A 17,662-nucleotide genomic window follows, 5' to 3' on the forward strand; every position below is an offset into this window, starting at 1 on the left:
TCAGATACAGACATCTAAGAGTACAGCCATGCTTATGAGTATTGATGCAGAAAAAGCCTTTGATTCTGTAAATTGGGACTTTCTATATAAAGTCCTGGATAAATTCGGCTTACATAAGGGAATTGTTGATACGGTGAGGACACTATACACTAACCCCACCGCAAGAATTAAAGTTAATGGTTCTCTCTCAAATAGCTTCGTTCTGCAGAGAGGAAATAAACAAGGCTGTGCTTGGTCCCCGCTCCTGTTTGCATTGTACTTAGAACCCTTGGCACAATCAATTAGACAAAATAAAGACATTAAGGGGATCACTATTGCAGGACAGGAACACAAGCTCGCTTGTTATGCGGATGACATATTGATCTATTTAGATCAGCCCACTAACTCCTTGCCTTCGCTGATGAATCTGTGTCAAAAATTTGGGAAACTCTCTGGAAATAAAATTAATATGTCTAAAACTCAAATTCTCAGCTATAACTACAACCCCCCAGCTCACATGGTTGTTCAATATCCAATGAATTGGCAAGCACAATCATTGAAATATCTAGGAGTTGTTATTCCCAAGGATTTAACTAAACTATCTGAGGAGAATTTTGGTCCTCTACAAAGGAGAATAGTGGGTGATATTAGGCGATGGAACATGATCCCCTTTCTTTCTTTACACTCACGAGTTGAATCTATTAAAATGAACATCTTGCCAAGAATATTATATTTATTCCAAACACTACCAATATCCATTGATCCAAGTCGTTTCAATGAATGGGATAAAATAATATCGCGGTTTATATGGGGGGGGAAGCGGCCGAGGGTTTGTTTTAAAACTTTACAATTACATAAGAAGGTGGGAGGATGGGGGTTGCCATCACTAAAAAATTATTATCGGGCTGCTCAGTTGAAAACGGTGGTTAATTGGTGTGATACAAGCTACCAAGCACACTGGAAGACTATAGAGGAGAATATGTTTTCCTCCCCAATACAAGCTGTCCTGATGGACTCGAATATTCGAAAATATATTGACAAGATTCATAACCCCTGGGTGTCGTGCACACTTAATATATGGAGAAAAGTCGTGAAAGAATTCAAACTTGAACAGGATTTGGCTTTATTTAAATGGTATGCATATGATTCTGACTTTGCCCCGAATAAATTGGACTCACGTTTTAAAAGCTGGTCTGCTAAAGGGTTATCTACATATGATAGTTTGATAAAGGATGGGAACCTTATTAGTTTTGACACGCTGAAACAGAGACACAATCTAGAAAAACAGGATTTTTTTCGATACTTGCAAATAAGACACTATATAAAGACAACAATCGGTCAGATGTCAAATACTAACGTGGAATTGGTAACTTTATTTAGACAGGCGTACAGTGGGGATGTTGACACAAGACTCATTTTTTTTTGGTACAATTTTTTTATGAATAAGCTTCCACACTCAACTGATTATGTGAAGATGCTATGGGAAAAGGAGGGAGGGATGTGTATTTCTAGGGAAGAATGGACTCAGATGTGGGAATGGCAATGGAGGAGTACTTCCTCCAAAAGCTGGAGGGAGTTCGGATGGAAAACTCTGATAAGGTTCTTTATCACTCCATGTCAAAAGGCTCACTATGATGGGAATCCTCCCGTGTGCTGGCGAAACTGTGGATACCAAGGAGCCCATCACACCCATATTATGTGGGACTGTCCTGTGCTACGGACTTACTGGAAAGACATTCATGGTATATTACAAGGCATTTTTAACTGTACATTCCCTCAGGATATGAAGACAATTTTTTTTGGCTGTATACCGCAGAACTGGTCCAAAAATGACATATGTCTGTTAAGAGCTTTATTGGTTGCAAGTAAGAAATGTATAACAAAGAAATGGTCCTCGCAAGACATACCGACTTTGTCATTATGGTGGGAAATTACGTTAGAGATATATAGGATGGAGGAAGTAACAGCTCATGTTAATGACAGGATGGCCTGGTTCCATCTGTGCTGGGATAAGTGGGTCCAATACGTTAATACCTATAAACCGAATTTTCTCTTTAAAGCTTGAAACCACCAATTTAGTTAATTGTTTACTCCCGACAGAGCTTTCTCCTTTTATTTTATATATATATAATTTTTTTTTCATTTTTTTTTTCTTTCTCTTTCTTTCTATCTGTCTTTCTTTCTTCTTGTTTTGTTTCGTTTTTCTCTTGTAAACTGTGTTAATTAATGCCTGTAATCATCTTTATGAGGTAATATTGTAGAAATAAAGAATATAAAAAAAAAAAAAAAAGGAAGCCATTTGTAAAACATGGTAGAGGTTGTGTCATGATTTATAATTCCATCAATTTTTGTCAAAATTGATGGAATTATGAACATAGAAAAGTACCATCAGAGTTTAATCCACCATTCAATATCATCTGGAAAGCATCTGATGGGCAACAGCTTAATGCATGACAGTCACAAGCATGACAATGATACCAAACACACTGTCATGCAGTAAAATCATACCTGGATAGAACAAACACAAACTCAAACACTAGCAGGATGGATCAGCCTCCAAAAGCATGACTGACAGTCCATGACCAGGCAAAACAGGCTCTTTGGAGCAACGCAGACTAATTCCAGCAATTCACCCAGACCCATAAACAGAATACTTTTTTTTGATTTTTTGGGGGGGAGGTTGTTTTGTTTTCAGAACATCCAGTTCTGCTCTCTGGCTGCTTTTTGCCCATGTGTGGTTAGAGGAAGCGGGGCGAGGAAACACAGAACCTTCTAAGTGGCTCTATTTTTGCCTCACTGTTTGTTGTTTTTGTCAATTTGAGAAGTTTCTGAGAAATACGTCCACACCTATGCTGTAATCGCTCTTCATCTCCAATGCAGCACCATCAACATCTCAACATTCCCATACCTGCTGCACATGGCCATATATTGACCTGATGCTGATCTCTTGTTTGTTTTTTCCTTTTGCCCTCTGAACCACAGAGGACCTGAAGCTCAAGTCTTTATTTAGCCGATGGCTTGTTTTTTTCACTTTGCTCATTAAAGGTAGACTAAAGTTGGGTGTCAAATGGGGACAGTATCCGGCTTATTGTTCTGCATTTAGGTGAGAGGCGTGGACAGGCCTCGCCACCTTTCACCTTCTCGAGCAGGGGTCTGGGAATGGCATTCATGTGGGAAGGGGTTTAACCTGCTGATTGGTCAGCTGCCTGTAATCGTGTATGATAGGATTTGAAGCTGTATCACAGATGTTTTTGGCAAAGTTTCAGAGGCTCCCTGGGCTCATTAATGGCCGTTTTTCAGTGATTAATGGAAAGTTTTTGCTGCTGTGTTTGCTTTGGGAAGAGGCTGTTGGGAATGGTCAAGGAAGGTGGATGGATAGTATGAATGCAGTTGTTAAATGAAGGAAACGTAAACAGTCCACACTGTACAGTAATGAAAATGAATAATCTATATAGAAGGTTTCTAAGACTTCACTGAGAAACCTGGTGCAGGAAATCCCTCTGATGCTCTCCCTTTTTAATCTATTAACTTTTAATTTTCTCCTCATCTGATAGGCAGATTTCAAATCCATAAACTTCAACTCAAAATAATCCAATCAAACAAGGACTTCACTCGGTTCTTAATGAGTTTAGTTAGAGCCAAAACACTTTGCATTACTTTTTATAGTCCATCTGATTTATGCTCTAACATGTTCTATCTTTATGGGTTTTTGAGGAAAAACATCTCACTCGAATTCTTTTCTGCTTCAGTGCAACATTTGTCAGCCCCCTTTGATTCATCATTTATTCATTCCTAAATGCAAGGGTGTGACTTGTTGTCTTGCAGGGTGGTAATATGCACAAAAGGTTAGACCGGGTTTGTTTTGGACACCAAATGTGCAGAAATATGACGAATCGTCGCAGGTGTTGTGGTATCCACTGCTAGGAAATGTAAGCATTTTAAGTAATCCTTGTTTTTTAATGTAAATGAGTCAGTTGTTTAACAGCCTCTCTGTGGAGCTCTACTCCCAGCACAGTGGCTTCAAAGGAAAAGTGTCTCATCCTTGTCCCTGTATGGAAAAACACTGTGTGAATTTGCAGATACAAAAAACAAAAAAAACATGACAGTGAAGAATACCCTCCCCTTCAACATCCTTCCCTTGTTTGTTTGTATCTGGGAAATCTCTGGAAATAGTCCACATCGGAGGTTGTTGATATGTGTTTGGGTGTGACGTTGGGTACTCACTCACCTTATGGTAAACAGCAAATCCTACGAGGAGACAGCGAAGGGCCTGTGGCATGTGGTCAGACACGCCCAGTTACCGGTAACCAGAGGGTCCCATAGGAAGGCCGGTGCGTGGCGTCCTCCAGTCGTGACCAGGATGATTAAAAGGTCCTTCCTTTTCCGCTCAGAGGGGCATTGTGCCGGTGCACAGACAGGCTGCCGACACCTTGTCCCTGGAAGGAAGTGAGTGTTTCACGATCCAAAGAGGACAAGACTGGCAGAAGGATGCATGAGTATTTCAATATAAATCATTTCATTAAAGTTTGCAAGCTCAGATTTCATTTCCGTTGAAATTATTCCCATTTGTTGAGTAAATACGCAGGGTAAGGACTAACAATGACATCAAGTGTTCCCAGTGCAGAGACTGGGAACCGCCCAAGCAGTAAGTAGATAAATCTGAATCAAAGGGGTCATTCATCAAGATAAAGACTTATTTCTCCTACACGTTCTGTGCTTTCTGTTTTTAGTTTTCCTGTGAATTACTAAAATAACTTTGCTCCTAAAATTTATATAAACAGTGTGAATAGGGTTGCCAACTCCCTGAAAAATAAATAAGGGACACCTCGTGGCCAGGGCCGGGCGACCCAGTTGTCTTCACCCTTCCCAGTGTGGTGAATTTTCTAGCTCTTTTTTTGTGTGTGAAATTATTTTTTTAACCATTTGACTTGAAGTTGATTTAAGTAGATGCATATTCTATTCTTTGTGATATGAACACATGTGAAACAAATGATCATTTAGCCATTTATTTTTAGCTCAAAATGACAACATTAACACAATAAAACAGGTCTCTTTCTTAAACAGAAGCCTGTCATGCTTAACTTTTGAGAATATAAGTAAATCTTTCTTTAAAAGAACTCTGTCCTGCTTAACTTAAAATAATAGAAAACAATAGAAAGAAAAATATTCTTGTAACAGTGCACATTTAGTGCATTTAGTACAGTTGGCTTCAGTTGAGGTATTATTTCAGCTTTTCTAATGCTAATCAGCTGCTCCTGTTTGTAAACCCGCTTGTTCCCATGATTACGCATCTTAACTCATCATCATTATTCATCTATGTATTACTTTTATGTATTAGTCATCAATTTGTTGTAATCATCTATCCTTGCAGTTGTTTATTACACAAAATAAATTATATTATCACACTTCTGGCCACATAGTGCTGATATTCACTGCACATGCCCATATTAACGTTTTCCAGCCAGGTGTTTTCCTTTTCCCATTCTTCCCTTTCTCTGAGGGGAACAAACATTGCTGCTCTAATGCTGGGCTTACACTGTGCGGTTTTAGGCCCATTTTGAGCCGATTTTTGAGTGATCGGACCGATTTTGGCCTTCATCGTGCATCGTGTAGTATACGTGGGGTAACGAGAAGTGATTAACACCTCACGACCAGCTCCCGATCATCAATCGCTCGTGAGGGTCTCACCACAGCCGCTCACACTGCTCGCGCGCAAACACGTAAACGTTGGTGTAAAAGATGGAGCAGCACGGCTGTGCAGCGTGTGATCTGGACACAAGCGATGGAGGCACACAACCGTGAAAATAGTTGGATTTACATTGCTGCTCAATCACAGCTGCCCGATCAATGTTTTTCATTAGCAATTTAGCAAAGTTGATGGTGGTGGTGTGTGTGTCTGTGTGAGTGTAATGCTGGGCTCACACTGTGCGATTTTTGGCCCATTTTGAGCCGATTTTTGAGTGATCGGACCGATTTTGGCCTTCATCGTGCGTCGTGTAGTATACGTGGGGTAACGAGAAGTGATTAACACCTCACGACCAGCTCCCGATCATCAATCGCTCGTGAGCCGCTCACACTGCTCGCGCGCAAACGTAAACGTTGGTGAAAAAGACGGAGCAGCACGGCTGTGCAGCGTGTGATCTGGACACAAGCGATGGAGGCACAACTTGTAGAACTTTGGAAAGCTCATCCGAGCCTTTTCGATGTGGCATCACAAAATTATCACGACCACAACAACCGTGAAAATAGTTGGATTTACATCGCTGCTCAATCACAGCTGCCTGATCATGTTTTTCATTAGCAATTTAGCAAAGTTGATGGTGGTGCTGTGTCTGTGTGAGTGAAAGACAGAGAGAGCGAGCGACAGATTTTCTGTTATAACCTTCATGTTATGGAGGCACAGTGTGAGCACTCAGGTCGCATCAGAGCATCGGGCGGTATAGTGTGAGAGTACATCGTGACATACGAACTTCTAACCCCTGCGAGTCAATCGTGCAGTTTGAGCAGGAGCTGAATAACGTGACTGAAAAAAATCGCACAGTGTCTGCCCAGCTTTAGGTGTACTGTCGTCCGAGACTTGCACCGCAGAGTCGGCGTTTGTTCCCCTGTTGGCCATGCTTCTTGTTGTGGTCATCTGTTGTCTTCCGGTATTTTCTCCGCAAGCGACCTTTCCTCGACCAATGAGATGAGCGGTAATCTGAATTGTCATACTCGAATTGTCATAAGTGTGCTGTCAGCTCATTGGTCACAAAGCAGGAGAGGGGCTGGGAATTATGTTTTCAAACAAAGCGTTGATTCCATAAACATTTATAGACTACTTTTGATTCTCACTGTATTACGGGACAAAGTGCGTCCCTTATTAGCTCAATACGGGACGTGTACTTTTGTTTCGAAATACGGGACGATTCCGTATTTTAAGGGACGGTTGGCAACCCTAAGTGTGAAACAACAAAATCACTCCTTGCTGTTAGCATCAGTAGCAAGGGTACAGGTAGGCTTTTTGCTGCTTTTCTCACATTGAAATCAGAATCAGAATCCTTTATTAATCCCAAAGGAAATTATGGGTTACAGCAGGCAGCACACCAATTGTGCATGCACACTTACAAAGGAACCTTCTGACCAAACTTTACACAAACATCACATTGGAAAGACATGTCAGAGAGGTAGGCTGATAGGAAAAGACAACGAAAATACATAACATGAGGTGAGAGGAGGAGGAAAAAAACTCCACTCAGACTGAGCTCCTAATGGGAGAACAGTTTGAGAACAGAAAAAAAAACCAGCACAAAAAGCACATGACTGTCAATACACCGTAGAAACACAAGACAAGCAACAGGGGCGGGTAAAGGGTAAGAGAGAGCCGGTGTAGACAGCGCATCCGGTCCTGCAGCATGTCTGCGCTGGTCCAGTCGACCCGCCATCTGCCCCGTGTGTGTATGTGTGTCCAGAGTTCAGCTGAGACTGTGTCCTTCGGCCTGCCAGGCTAAGTAAACAGACTGTTTTTGTAATTTTTAGGTTATTTTCAGTAAAATGACAACATAATCAGTATCCTAAGTCCTATTCTGGACCTTAGCGGGATCAGGACCCTGCAACACCAGACAGAAAATGTTCCATCCAAGGCAGAAGGGAAAGAAAAGCTGTGCCACCAACAATCCACTTTGGAGATCCCTTCCCAGGCTCCCTAACGCCCACTCGCATCATGAGTCATTTCACATAGGGTGATGCAATGATCTGGAGAGAAGAGTCACTAGACACAAAACAGAATACATGTGTGTGAATGAAAGGGAGGCATAGTGAAGTGTGATAGTGAAGCTGCAAGTAGCAGAGGTAGAGGATTAGACATGAGTATATAAGTGTGATAGCTCAGACAAAGATAGAGACGCAAGACTGAGACAGTTTGGACATGTGCAGAGGAGGGATTCATAATTCATTTTTCCACATATTTCAAGCAAATATGAACCAAGCCTCAAGTAATGTATAAATATATAGATCTTTATTTATTCACTTCATACACTCAGTTAACAGTGTTGGGGAACATAATTTTCTAAAATACAACTTGTTACGCTACAACACAGAAGCAGCTTGGAAGGAGCTTTGAGCTGCTGCAAGCATTAGTCATGACTTTTCCAAAGACATTAGATAAAATACAACATTTACCCAAACTGATCAGATATTGAGATAATTAATACTGTTAAAGTAGAGGCTAAGCTTGACATAGATAGCTATTTCCATAATCAACGGCAATGATGATGTTAGACTGGCATGAAATAATGCAACAAATAACAGAAGTGTTAATTCATACTTAAACAAAAACAAACAAAAAAGAAAAAAATAATTTTAAACATGTGTTTCTCAACATATGTTCCTAATAATACACCTTTAAAAATACAAAACCATATACTTGATATAAAGCATCAGTGCATAATAACTTCCTCTCCTCTTACACAAACAAAACAGCATCAGGAAAGGATCAAAATATTCACTTTAGTTTACTCGCTGACAAACACTGTTTCTGCAGTGGTTAATGGGCATGAGCTAGCTGCATTTCCACTGGGGGTGTGTGTGCTGTATCACAACATAAAAATAAGCTCAATGTGCTTTTAAACATTGGTGATGTTACGCACTGAGCTGACCTCTCTCTCACACACATAGAGTTTTGATAGCCCGCACCACAAGCTTTACTACAACAAGATGCAGAAGCAGGTTCCCTCAGCGTTATTATCAGTGAACACAGTAGCACAAACAGCATATAATGTCTGGAATTCAACACCAGGATATTGCATGGTGATATCAGGAAGACTGAGCTGGAAAATTCTTTGGTTAACTTAAAATATGAATGTATATAAACAACAGAGCTGGATTACAGTGTCTTCAGTCTATAAATACTCTATTAGTTTAACTAGTGGTCTCTTGAATAAACTGTTCCTATGATGTTTCTAACTATGTCTGTACAGAAGAAAAATACGCTTTTTTTTGTTTTTAGCTGGACTAACTTCAAATGAAAAATCATTTCTTTAATACCTGGGTGGAAAAGGAGGTAACTTTAATGGCTCCATAGTCTGACTGTCAAATCTGAAGCTGTCTGTTCTTACTCTCAGCTCTACCCTGTTTCCCCCATTAACCTGTGATTTTCTGAAACCCAAGAGAGATCCAGAGTACCCTTCTTCTCTATCACTCTTGGTCAACCTGAGTTAGTTGAGCTGAATATTTGATGAGATCACAGGAGCCATGACCTCAAAAGAGACTGTTCATAATTAATGCGCTCCACTCTCTGCTTTTTGTTTTGAGCAAAAACGAAATTCGTATGAGACAACGGAGCCGGATTACAAAAACAGTTTCACAAATTACAGTTTTTATTTTTTCCAATAAAGTTAACCTATATATATATATATATATATATATATATATATATATATATATATATATATATATTTTTTTTTTTTTTTTTAAAAAGGTTTTTGGTCTGAATTTGAAAGGTCTAAGGAATCCTCTCTCTTTTCTTTTAAGGCTTTTTCATCTCTAAACGCTGTAGCTTGTTCAAAGTGAAATCATTGCGGTTTGTTTCACAGTAGATCAAAGAAATACCTGAGCCTGTTTTTAGCTGTTTGCCATATTACAGTGAACGTGGACCGGACCAGCAGCTTTAATGTTGCCTTCAAACTGGAGAGAAGTCACCAGTTAACAGCCTTCCTTGAAGTAGGAAGAAAAAAAAATCACGGTCAAGCTGATTCATGAGCGTCCTTTCGTATTTCACACTCAAGTCAAAACAGAGGAGGGCAAAGCCAAAGGCCTTGAGGTTGTCACTCTCAGATTCTCCAGGGACAAAACGGGAGGTTACACAGGAGGGGTGGAGTAGCGCACCACGGTGTTATAGTCAGGCGGCGGGCTGTGACACTCGAGGCTGGCGTCTAGAGACGAGTCGTCCAGACTGAAGTCCAGAGGGGGGACGATGGGCTGGTATTTCTCCTTCTCTGCGTCACACAGCATGGACTCTTTACTCTTACTCGCTGCCTTCATCCTGAAGCCACACAGAGATATACCTCGTTAGTTACACATACTTATTGTCATAAGCTTACACCTCTAAATATGTTTTTCAACTCAAAGTTACTGATTAAATTTAAACCTCTACGATTGGGCGTGGTTCTTCTTATCTGTGTTCATACATGAATGAAAAAAAATGAACGTGGCCGGAAACGTTTGCCCCAAAAAACCGGATGTTTTTTTCACTTGTTTGTATTTGGTTACTTGTGTACATCTATCTATACAGTTTTGTGCCTTACATCTCCATGGTAGCTTTTACTTTGTGCAGTGCACTGTACTAAATTTTGCTATAAGAATAAAGCTTTTCTTGCTTGCATGTATTCTTAACAGCATCTTCTCTTCGCTGTTGGCGAGGACCGCTCCTTAAAACCGCATTTTTAACCACGATATGAGTTTTAATCAACTATTTAAGAAATCAGATTTTCCGTACATTTCCTATTACTAAGGTTGGTTTTGGCTTTGGAAAATGGTGACAAACATTTATGACCTTTTACAGAAAACATAGTCATATCAGTGAATAATGGGACACCTCATCAGGCAAATTTGGAAAAGTGGGAAGTAGCAAGAAGATTAAATTTTTTTAAAAATTAAAGACAAGTTTAAATGGTGTGTAATTTGTTTCCATGCGTGGGGATTGCTACACAATAGCCTATGCACTTAAATGCTCTGTGCTTAATATCAAGGTTGCCTTCCCTCATGACAACTTCATTTGATTGCTCTCACAGTAGGAGGCTCTTGTGATATTCCTTGATTAAGATTAAAAAAAAAAATCCCCCCTGTGAAGCTACCATCAACCAATCGTATGATGCAATCAATCATCTTGAGCTTTTCTGCTTGACTACAATATGAGTAATTGCCTCTTATTGTCTTGGTGTTGCTAGGGGTTCCCGGACCTCCTCTCTCAGGGCTAAAGGGTCAGTGCCCAGTGGGGGGAAGTGACAACCCTGTACTGGAATTTTATGCTGATGAATAAACTACCTGTTAAATTAGACATCAAAAGTAAAGAAAACAATAGTACAGAGTTGTTGTTTAGGCAGTGCCAAGGGCAGGGAGGAGGTCCAGTTGGACCAAAGGAAATAAAAGTCACTTTAAGCTGTGCTAAAGCCATCAGCAGACTGTTTCCCAGCTGTTCACATGTTTAAATCAAAGTTGCTTGAATATGAGCTGGGGTGTCTCTTAATAATATACCACATTGTGCTGAGGCAACATTCTCTGCATAATCAGCACCAATCATAAGCAGAGGGAAGTGAGGCTGGAGGAATGGTGAGGCCTGGGTGAGTGTCAGGTGGACCGTCATACAAAGCACTACAGCGGGGGAGAGCCATGTAAAACCCTCCTGAGTTCAAAGGTGGCAGTGATTGAGTGGTTGCCCAGCAAGGAAGTCCTCCCCTTAAAATAAAAGTCATTCTCTGGATGCCTGGACTCATTTTTCCTACCATGCCGAGGCCCTGATGGGACAAGCAGGCCTGCAATGACTCCTCGACTTCAGGTTTTGAAATCTAGAGGAGACTCTGAGTGGGTGTTTGTCGAAGTCTGGCAAGCTCTAAATCAGTTACAGGTTACAGGGCTTCAGAGTGTCATTAACTCTGCTAAGAGTGTCTCAGTTTTTTTTACACAGTCTCTCTTAATAATTTATAAGTGCTTTTATGTTGCTTTCACAACTTTAGCCTGCTTTTTGCTTGAGCTTAAGAGAGATTGGAAAGATGTGATAACTTTCCCTCTCTTATCTACTAATGCAGAACTGTCATCAAGTCAAACTTTATATTTGTCCAATAAACTGTTCTAGATTTGCTCTAGAACAGTTTACTTTACCATTGTTGCTCTTGTGTAAGCCACAGGACTTTGAAGGAGTATTAATAGTCGCTACTGTGCAGGGAGCAGCAGAATAATAGGAAAAGGTTTAAAGTGTAATTACTGAGCTCAGAGGTGTGACCCTGTAAATTAGCCCTGTCACCAAGCTTCACATGTAAACCTTAAGATGCCGGCAGAGAGCTGCATGAGAAAATCTCGGCAATATCAGATGTTTTTCCTAGAATAAACTCTAAAGTGAGAACATATTGTCTCCGGGTCTTTACAGCAGTTTAGAAGAACAACATCTTTAAATCATCAAACGATCAGCTGGATTTTGCAGTTTGTCTACGTCACTCCTTTGAGATTATTTGTATTTGTTGCCTGGTGTTGGATTGTAGCAGACAGCCATGAGTCACAACTTAAATCAGGCTGGGAGGTATCTCATTCAGGACTCTTTGGAAACAAAGAGATTTTAGTACTCGCTCTTAAAAACAGCCAAACGTCGGCCTGCTTTTGTGGTCAGTCCTTCAGATTGTCACCTTCAAGCTTTTTTCCCCACCACTTTTCCTTTGTGCTCCTATTCCTCACGCATGGGTTCTCCAGACAAAAGGGAAAACTGGCCAATTACTTATTTTTTTAGGCTGAAGAAACTTAGGCCGAAGACAGTTATAGCGTCTACATTCCTGCACAGCGGGGAGGTTTCCAAGCAGGTACTCTGAGTCTCTCACAGTGTGTTTGTGTGTGCTGATCTGTCACTGACGGGGGCATGAGGAGGGGTGCAGCATACGTACGCCAGAGCCATGATGCTCAGAGGTCGGCCTGCCAACGACTCAAAGCGCATTAGTGTCTTCATGTTGTCAGACAAAAGGCCCATCCCGCTGTCTGAATGACCCTAATGAAGATTGATCGACAAGCAGAGATTGAATACTTAAAACCAATGCTGTACATAGAAATTAAAACATGTGACTCAATTTAATGCATTTACATTTTAATTATTATAACTTATAACAAATTCCAGCTAACTTTAGCAAATAAAAGCAATAGCATCTAACTGCTGCAGGAAACCTGGCTCTGTTATAACTAACCAAATGTAGCTAAAGTAGGTAAGAGGAGGATTTATGAGTCAAAAATCTGAAACATATCATTAAGGTTTAGCTGTCACTGTATGTAACAGTCAAATGTGGAGCTGAAATCAAATAAAGGATAAGTTGTACTGAATGATGTGCATATTTTGTGTGTTTCAGGTTTAATTTCATGCCTAATAATTTACCTCGTGGTTCTCACTTGTTCCGTCCTCCATCATAACCTCATCAAAGGTTTTTACGCTGGCGGGACGGATCTTAATATTCCTGGAAGAAAAAAACAAAAACAAATCTTGGGTTAAGACTCCAACCCACCTTTAAACATTCAGTTCAGAGAGTCCTTTGATTACACTGGAGCTGAAAGGCCAAGTTCAGCAACAAAACCAGAGGAATTTAATCACTTGCGTCAACAATGTGGTGCATCTATGACATTGTACTTTGAAAACACACCTTGTTTGCTTTGCATTTCAATGCTCAGAGGCTAAAACAGCAGCTTAATTTAACTTAAAGGGTAGCTGTCATTACTGTGTTTCAGCACCTCTTCCAAAAACACACTTGGGGGACTTGAGAAAATCCAACAGCTCAACAAATATTATTTTAAGTGGACATAAATCCTGAAGCCTCGCTTTATAGTTTCTGAGGAAATACCTCGCAGGAGCCACAACACTGAAGGCTCGCAGACCATCGAGCTGACGTCTGTGTATTTCTTATCACATGCCAATCGGGTCTCTCATTGTCCTCAGGTTGGACCTAAACGTTCTCCTGGTTGAGTTTAGTCTGAACGTTATGGGAACAATAATTGTTTTAGATATTTTTCAGTTAAAAAAACGATTGAGGTATTTCCTTCGCAAAACAGACTCTGCGCTGTTTGCCTGTACAGTCTGAGGATTGGTTTACATGTACGTAGGACAAGGTGATGGATTTCCTTTGAATGACTTAACAAGTTCACTGGGGAGTGCAACAGACTTGAGCCAAGAAGACTAAAAGAGACTGCAGCCAATCTAGCAGCCCTGTGGGGCTGTAATTCATAAAACCGAATATTGGACAAATATAAAGTTTGACTTGATGACAGTTCTGCATTAGTAGATAAGAGAGGGAAAGTTATCACATGTAATCCTGAAGGAGGAATTAATGTTTCTTCTAAATTTCAATGGAAGACATTAAAACTCACAGGGGTGACAGACGGGAATTCTGGGGAACAACAACATTTCTAGACCCTGAATGTCTATCACAGACTGGAAATGAAAGAGGGACAAAGCCACTGTGATTTGGTTTCCAGTTTTAGAGCTTCAGCTCAAATCACTGTGTTTGGATTGGACTATTAAAATTAAGGGACATTGCACACTAACTGAAACTAGTGGTCAAGTGCATAAATTCATCAAGAAATGTTTACTGTGTTCAATATTCAAACACAATAAAGCTTCTGTGCAAGTTGACTTTTTTTTTTAATGGAACCAGTGGAGTCGCCCGCTGCTAGCCACTTAAAAAAGAATGCAGTATTTTTTTTTACATTTAATATCTCTTAAAACGTTTTCAGAAATTTGTAGTTTACTGAACACATTCTGATATATAAAAACCCCACCGCCATTTGGCCAACAAACTCCATCGTGATGCAGGTGGCTTTTCCATCTTGAGTGAGTGAGTATTTATCTATTTGCATTGCTACTAAACCTCAATAATTCAGAGAATAGAAACAGCGGGGCATCTTCAAGTTAAAAATTCATATAAAAATAGAAAGAAAATAAAAAGAAATCTCAAAAGTAAAAGGATTAGTCCACCAATTTCTGTACTAGGACATTAATAGTTTAGGATTTATTAAGTTTTCATTTAAAATTTAGATTATGCTCAGCTTCTTGATTGCATTTGCTTATTTTGTTTATATTTGCTTATTTTTAGTGTTAGTTTTTTGTTTTATGATATATTATAATAATATTGGTGCAGGTGTAGTGTTGGGTGGAGGGTGAAGTATATGTTATTTTTCATGTGCAAGATTAAAGTAGATTTAAATCTGCACAAAATTTCATGGCAACTCCTGCAAATTTGCAGTCTGCAGACCTGTAGGGGTCAATTAAACTCTTTACAGCACCAGTGCCAGTGCTTGTGTATTGTCAGTACCATAGCAGGGAGGAAAGCACATGTGTCCGTGAGTATTTTAGTGTGATTTATGAAAACTAGTCCATGAAAAATACTCCATCTTCTTACCAGTTGCTCCCTGAGTCGCGGTGGGAGGTTGGCCGTGTCTCCTCTGACGATACTGGAACAGTCTGGTCTCCCACCTTTGCCAGCAAGGCTGTGTTGATGGGTATGTAGTGCTTACCCTCCTAAATCAACGAAACAAGAAGGTTTATGATTGATGCTATGCGCTCTGCACAAACACAAACTTCCATAGGTTGTGGTGAGCTGCCAAAGAAACCAGGCTCATGGCTCCAAAATCCATAACCATATTCATGAAGCTGGAACAAGTAGCAGAAGAGTTCATGACCGAGCTTCTTGTTACACAAGCTTTAGTAATGAAAGTCTGTTCTTTCTGTTCTGTTTCTCATGAAAGTAACGTTCACAGACTCATTTGTAATGCAACAGTTTTCATTTGATGTGATGTGATATGTGGCCTCATCTGTGTCTCTTATTACTTAACTGGACAATCTACAGTCCTCCAAAGACGTGAAATGTAATTCCTCTGTGTAGCTATCTGTCTGCAGTAATGTACATTATGGAAAAAGGCCTGTTTACTTCTGTGAAAGAAAGATGCCTTGTGGTTCCTGATGACTGTAAGTGGTCCGGTTTTGTTCAGGTTTTAACCAGTTTTCTATCCACATTGACAGCTGATAAGCAATCGTCTTTCTTAAATATACATTCATCAGCTTCAGTCGCTGCTACTCTTCCATCAAAAAATGAGGCCTTTTGTTTTAAACGTCAATTTTAAACGTAGGCTGTAAGGTTAAGAAGACAAACAGCCTTCAAGTGCACTTAACGTACACGGCAGGCGAGCAGACTGCCTTCATCAGAGTCTGCATGGATCCACTCTGGTTTTAGTCTTTTTGACACATGCAGGCATGCAAGCCATAGAAAGCGACTTTATTAAGAGTGAGTGTAATTTAGTCTTCCAAGCCTTTTTAGCAGCACGGGAACTCAGGTGTAAAATTTCACTTAGCTGCTTCAGTTTCAGCGCCAATCACGCTCTAATGGGACACTTTTGGCCTGATTTACTAATGGTCTGTGGCAGTGCAAAGCCTTCTTTTGGCATTATGAAGCTACTGTTGGGATTTAAAGCAGTGTGGTGTCAACTGAGTAAAATTACTTTTTACAGTGGGATGAGCAGTTTTGCAGTGTTTCAGGTTTTTAAGTCACAATGAAAACTTGATTTCTCTATGTGTCACATCTCTTACATACCTGCCAGTATACTTGTGTGCACAGCGCTGATTTTAATTAAAAAGCTGCAACATCACATAGCAATGTGGAAAAAATTGCTTTTTCATATTTATGCACAATGGATAGTAACAATAACTTTAATAATACAGTTCAGGCTCTATTGGTAAATAATGTTTCGTGTTCTCTTGGTAATAAGCTGGTTATTATCCAAACAAATTGGCTTTGTCTTTGTTGGTAAATTATGCATTGTCAGTAGATCAGCCACAGACCGTTAGCCTCATGCTAATTTCCCCTTTGTGCTTTAACAGAGTGAAGGCAATGTTAATGCAAGCATAGCCACTGTTCTGTCAAGTCAAAATATCTGCAAGTAAAAAGGTTTTCTGGACTCTCAGGTGTGTTTCATCTCATTTCGGTGTCAAATATTTGCCCAAAAAACTAAACATTACGACTTGTTCTTGTCTTTGTTGACCCAGTCATAACAAAGAGCTGTTCAGCTTTGTAACAGTCTGTGTCATTTGACACCAGACAATGTTATCATGTGTCACACTAACAATTACATTGTTTTTTTCCCACGTGTTTTGAAGTGTTGTTCCTCTACACAACCGATGGTGCCATTTCAAGGAGAGCCAAGTGTTTGTGCTGACTTTTGTTTCCCTTCTCAGTTACAGCGAGCAAAACACTTCAACTTTTGTTTTTTCCCCCCCCTGTTAATCACCAGCAGTGCTTGTGACTCATCCTGTAAATCTGGTAACTAATATTGGTAAAACTGTTCTTGTATAAAACCGCAACATGGTCAGAAATCCTCCCTGATGTGGGGATTTTAATTTGAAATATATCCACACTTCTCAGTAAAAACACTTCAATAAATCTCTGGTATATCCTCATAAACTCGCAGTTTCAGTTCACGCCCAAGCCTGATGGCAGATCAGAACAGTCTGGTGTTTAAACAGTGAGACGTGAACTCTATAATTTGCAGTGTTTAATTGGTTAAGTTTTGCCCATCATACCTGTTGCACACTAGCCTGAAGCAAGTCTCCCAGCCTTTCCACCAGCTCAGTGAAGGTCGGCCTCTGCTGTGGCTCACCCTGCCAGCAGTCCAGCATGGTCTGATATCTGTGAGGAAAGAGCAAAGATAAATACTGGATGGATACACTTAATGTCAAAGCCAAGAACAACATTCGGTATATTTGGGTTGATGTATTGTAAAATGTAGCACCTTCAGGAAGAAAAACATCGACCTCCAGAGTCGTGGCTCTTTGTCTCTTTCACCACTTATAAACAAACCTCTTTTCACTGAGCAACCACATGTGGTCCACCTCTAAACCAACTGCCACACATACGCTTCTGTATTGTCAGTAAATCTCGAGCCTCTGGGACTGTATCAGTCTCTGTTCTGGTTT

At 40.2% G+C, this 17,662-nt stretch overlaps 1 protein-coding gene across 1 annotated transcript in view; it reads right to left on the reverse strand.

The window, feature by feature from the left end:
• Positions 1–9,744: 9,744 nt before the first annotated feature.
• kdrl (kinase insert domain receptor like) overlaps positions 9,745–17,662 on the reverse strand; it is a 42,569-nt gene continuing 34,651 nt past the window's right edge. Inside the window, exons 26-30 of the mRNA XM_082506273.1 lie at positions 17,270–17,375; positions 15,096–15,214; positions 13,082–13,160; positions 12,603–12,703; positions 9,745–9,997 (exon numbers count right to left, since the gene is read on the reverse strand). Coding sequence (XP_082362399.1) covers positions 9,814–9,997; positions 12,603–12,703; positions 13,082–13,160; positions 15,096–15,214; positions 17,270–17,375 — 589 coding nt within the window. The 3' untranslated portion in view covers positions 9,745–9,813. The remainder of the gene's footprint in view (positions 9,998–12,602; positions 12,704–13,081; positions 13,161–15,095; positions 15,215–17,269; positions 17,376–17,662) is intronic.

The sequence above is a fragment of the Aulonocara stuartgranti genome (assembly GCF_965226115.1).
Source record: "Aulonocara stuartgranti genome assembly, chromosome: 2".
Taxonomy (NCBI): Eukaryota; Metazoa; Chordata; class Actinopteri; order Cichliformes; family Cichlidae; genus Aulonocara; species Aulonocara stuartgranti.